The sequence below is a fragment of the Hylobates moloch genome, unplaced genomic scaffold, assembly GCF_009828535.3.
Source record: "Hylobates moloch isolate HMO894 unplaced genomic scaffold, HMol_V3 SCAFFOLD_5012, whole genome shotgun sequence".
NCBI lineage: Eukaryota > Metazoa > Chordata > Mammalia > Primates > Hylobatidae > Hylobates > Hylobates moloch.
This window is the reverse complement of record NW_026657287.1, coordinates 1-5,014: the sequence shown is the minus strand read 5'-3', so window position 1 is coordinate 5,014 and position 5,014 is coordinate 1. Positions and strand designations below refer to the sequence as shown.

Sequence of the window (5,014 nt, the reverse complement as noted above, 5' to 3'; positions counted from 1 at the left end):
CCACTGTGGACTTGTTTTTCCGTCTGTGAAATTGAAGTGATAGTGTCTAGCTCATCTGGCTCAGGAGAAAGTTGCAGTGCCAACACTGAAGCTCTTTTTCCTGCTTCCATGTGTCACAAGGCATTCCAGGCCCTCTCTTTGCTCCTTTGCAGGTTGCTCATCAAGTTTGTGAATGACACGAAGGCCCCAGACTGTCAGGGCTACTTCTACACCGTGCTGCTGTTCATCACTGCCTGCCTGCAGACCCTCGTGCTGCACCAGTACTTCCACATCTGCTTCGTCAGTGGCATGAGGATCAAGACCGCTGTCATTGGGGCTGTCTATCGGAAGGTAGGGGGCGCTGTGCCACTGGCATGTGGCCCGACTTCCACATCCCCTCCTGCAGCCCTGGGTTACTCTGGGGCCAGCGTGGGGATTTCCAGCCCAGCTTCTGGAGCAGTAGGATGAGGGTAGCTTCCATGACCTTAGGTGGCCGGGACAGTGCGCATCAGGCATTGTACATTAGGAAAGCGGATTTCAAGGGTTGACGTGTAGATGTCGTTATGTATCAGCTGTGGGTAATTGAGTTTCTTAGCTGGATCGGTGGCCCTTGATGTGGGGAAATCCAAGTTTGGATCCTCATTCTGCTGTTAACATTCTGTGTTTCAGCTTGTTGTCACTTATTTTTTTTTTTTTTTCGTTTTTTTGAGGCCAAGTCTCACTCTCCCCCAGACTGGAGTGCAGTGGCATGATCTTGGCTCACTGCGACTTCCGCCTCCTGAGTTCAAGCGATTCTTCTGCCTCAGCCTCCTGAGTAGCTGGGACTATAGGCGCCTGCCACCACGACCGGCTAATTTTTGTATTTTTAGTAGAGACACGGTTTCGCCATGTTGGCCAGGCTGATCTTGAACTGCTGACCTCAGGTGATCCGCCTGCCTCAGCCTCCCAAAGTGCTGGGATTTCAGGCATGAGCCACCAAGCCCAGCCTGTTGTCACTCTTAATTTGAACTGAGCAGGTGGTACATTCCTTGCATGATAAGAGTATGTAGCAGGCATTTGTGTACATCCAATTTCAAAGGAACCAAATTACCTTCTTGATCCCTATACATTATTTTTTTTTGTCTTGAGGTCAAGGAAACTGCTTGGCTCCTAGGTTAGGAAGAGATAGTCTTTCAGGTACTTGATGGACTAGAGGAGTGATTCTCAGGCCTGTCTGTGAATTAGACTCACCTGGGGAACTTAAACTGATGCAGGCCAGGCGCTGTAGCTCCTTCCTGTAATCCCAGCAGTTTGGGAGACCAAGGTGGGGGAGTCATTTGAGGCTGGACTTTCAATACCAGCCTGGTGAATATAGCAAGACCCTGGCTGTGCAGAAAATAAAAGAAAAATTAGCCTGGTATGGTGGTGTGCACCTGTAGTCCCATCTACTCAGGAGGTTGAGTTAAAAGAATCACTTGAGCCCCGGAGTTGGAGACTGCAGTGAGTCCTGATAGCATCCTTGCATTCCGGCCTGTGTGACAGAATGAGACCCTGTCTCAAAAAACAAAAAAACTTCCTGACACCTAGGTTGCGCCAGACCAGTGAAATTGAGCTTGCTGAGGTTGCACCCAGGTGTCATTGTTTTTATTTTTTATTTATTTTTATTTTTTGAGATAGGTTCTCGCTCTGTCACCCAGGCTGGAGTGCAGTGGCACGATCTTGGCTCACTGCAGCCTCCACCTCCCGGGCTCAAACGATCCTGCCACCTGAGCCCCCCACGTAGCTGGGACCAGAGGCATGCACCACCACGCCTGCTAATGTCTTAGTGTTTTTAAAACTCACCAGATGATAGTGTGCAACCGTGTTTGAGGGCTAAGGAGATTTGCCCCTACCAGGGCATGTTTGGCAATATCTGGGGGCATTTTTGGTTGTCCCAACTGGGGGTGAGGGCATGCAGTGGGTCGAGGCCAGGGATGCTGCTAAACATCCTACAGTGCACAAGACAGCCCCCCAAAGAATTATCCGGCCCCAGATGTCAAGAATTCCAAGCCTTAGAGACCCTGGCCCAGACCCTTGGTCCTTCAGTGGGATCTGAGACCAGCAGCATTGGCACAGCCTGGAAGCGTAGAAATGCAGAATCCCAGGCCACACCCCAGACCTGCAGAATCTGAAACAACTCCCACCGAACCACTCTCCCCAAGAAACCCGGCCGCATGTGTGCACATTAAAGCATGCGAAGCCCTGGTTTTGAGGACACCTAGGGTCCCTTGCCAATTGATGAGTTCAAGGTTGTGAGGCAGTGAGCACCGTGGATAAGAATGTGGGCTTTGAGATGACACAGGCGTCCCGGACAGACAGATAGGTTGGGAGGGGAGGAGCAGAGATCTGGGGCATATCTGCCCCTGAGAGTCTCTTTCCTCTCCGTGGGTCTGGAGGGAGAGTCAGGCCTCTTCACCTGCCACACTCACCCACCTTCCCTCTCCTTTGTCCCACAGGCCCTGGTGATCACCAACTCAGCCAGAAAATCCTCCACGGTCAGGGAGATCGTCAGCCTCATGTCTGTGGACGCTCAGAGGTTCATGGACTTGGCCACGTACATTAACATGATCTGGTCAGCCCCCCTGCAAGTCATCCTTGCTCTCTACCTCCTGTGGCTGGTGTGTGTTTGACGCCGTTTCCGTTTGCATGCAGGGAGGAACTTCTATGTGTGGGCAGTGGGCTGAGGGAGTGGGTGTTGATGGTAATGACATGTATAGCTCCCTGGCAGTTCCGGCTGTCGTTCATATTTTATTTTCCAGCCTGTTAACCAGTTCCTCGGTATTTTGTTCCTTTCCTGAATTGTCAGGTTGATATTCTCCTTGGTGGCATGGCGTTTTCATTTTCTCTTTCCTTGACAGTGTCAGTAATTAATTACCCTACAACGGACACATCATATTTCTCCCCTTGAATCCTCCTAAACACTAACCAGACTCACTTATTCACTAGTCCCTGATTATAGTGGTCAAGATTCTCTCAACTGCAAAGGATATAAATCTATCTTAAAGTAGCCTAAGTGTCTGGGTGCGGTGGCTCACGCCTGTAATCCCAGCACTTTGGGAGGCCAAGGCAGGTGGATCACCTGAGGTCAGGAGTTCGAGACCAGCCTCAATGTGGAGAAACCCCGTCTCTACTAAAAATACAAAATGAACTGGGCGGTGGTGCTTGCCTGTAATCCCAGCTACTCGGGAGGCTGAGGCAGGAAATTTGCTTGAACCTGGGAGGCAGAGGTTGTGGTGAGCCGAGATCGGGCCATTGCACTCCAAGCCTGGGCAACCCAGAACGAAACTCCGTCTCAAAAAGAAAAAAACAAAAACAAAAGTAGCCTGAGTAAATAAAGGGAACTTTGGGACTGCCTGTATCTCAGAAATCTGGGGACTAGCTTCAGGCGTGGATTGATCCAGGAGATCAGGCAATGTTGTCAGTACTCAGTTTCACTCACTCTTTCATCATTTCCTAGCCCTGTTCTCTGAGTTGTCATCGTTCTCAGTGGTACTTCCCCACATGGCTCCGTAGCTTTGGGCTGATAGTATCCTGACAGATAAAGGTGCCAGAGAAAAGACAAGGCATAATTTCTCTGCACAGCCAGAGTCAGTCTCAGAGAGCAATCTGATTGGCCTGGCTTGGTCCTATTCACACCCCGAACCAATCACTATGGCCCAGGAGGCAGAGTTCTCTGATTGGCCAGCCTGGGTCACATGTCCTCTCCCATGGCCAAAGACATGTGATTGACAGCCCTTCCATGTGGAGCGGGAGAGTTCCCAAAATAAAATGATGATAAGCAAAGAGGCTCATAGCACAACACATGCCTTGTGCTTTGCTACCTCTGGATCTTTGCCACGTGTCTTTCTTTCCTTCTTCCTAATTGATGAAAGCCTGCTCATCCCCCAAGGCTGTAACAAACACTACTTCCATTGATTTCCCCTCCCCTCTCAATTAGATGGACTTCTTCTTCTGTTGAATTTTGAATCCCAATAACTTTAGTATAGGAACTCATCTAATAATACTTTCTGAAATAGTTTTTTTTTGTTTTGTTTTTGTTTTGACATGGAGTCGCGCTCTGTTGCCCAGGCTGGAGTGCGGTGTGCCATCTCGGCTCGCTGCAACGTCTGCCGCCCAGGTTCAAGCAATTCTCCTGCCTCAGTCTCCCGAGTAACTGGGACTACAGGCTTACGCCACCATGCCCACTAATTTTTTTTTTTTTGTATTTTTAGTAGAGACGGTGTTTGACCATGTTGGCTAGGCTGATCTTGAACTCCTGGCTTCAGGTGATCTACCCTCCGTGGTCTCCCAAAGTGTTGGAATTACAGGCATGAGCCACAGCGCCCAGTCCACTTTCTGAAATAGTTTTTTTTTTTTTTGCATGCTCAATGTACTGCCTCCTCTTTGACGGGTAACATGTTAGCTACTTGCAGACATACAGCAGCTGACTTTTGTGTCTTCCGTGGGTACAACCCCAGCAGGGCTTGGTACATAATGGGCACAGCTCAAATTATTATCTGTTATTGAAAGAGAAGGTCTGGACGAAATGGCTCATGCCTGTGATCTGAACACTTTGGGAGGCTGAGGCAGGTGGATCATCTGAGGCCAGGAGACCAGCCTGGCCAACATGGCAAAAACCCTGTCTCTACTAAAGGTATAAACATTAGCCAGGCATGGTGGTGTATGCGTATAATCTCAACTACTTGGGTGGCTGAGGCAGGAGAATGGCCTGAATCTGGGAGGCGGAGGTTGCATTGAACTGAGTTTGCGCCACTGCACACCAGCATGGGCAACAGAGCGAGACTCTGTCTTAAAACAAAAAGGAAGAAGAAAAAAATTACTGGTTTATTTGGCTGTAGTTTGCTTTTTTTGTACATTTGTAGAGTAGAAGGTGAGTAAAGTGTTTCTAACAATAGAACTCAGAAAAGACACCAGAATTTAATTATCTAATAGGCTGGGCGCAGATGTAGGTGGCATGAGCCTGTAATCCTAGCACTTTGGGAGGCTGAGGTGGAAGGATTGCTTGAAGCCAGGAGTT

General features: G+C 49.2%; 1 protein-coding gene across 1 annotated transcript; it reads left to right on the top strand.

Moving 5' to 3' along the window:
• Positions 1-91: 91 nt before the first annotated feature.
• On the top strand, positions 92-2,615 carry LOC116465413 (multidrug resistance-associated protein 1-like; the record flags this gene model as incomplete). The annotated part of the gene is made up of 2 exons (XM_032148490.2): positions 92-330; positions 2,454-2,615. Coding segments are annotated over exons 1-2 (384 nt in total), but the record flags the coding sequence as incomplete, so codon positions are not given.
• Positions 2,616-5,014: the final 2,399 nt, after the last annotated feature.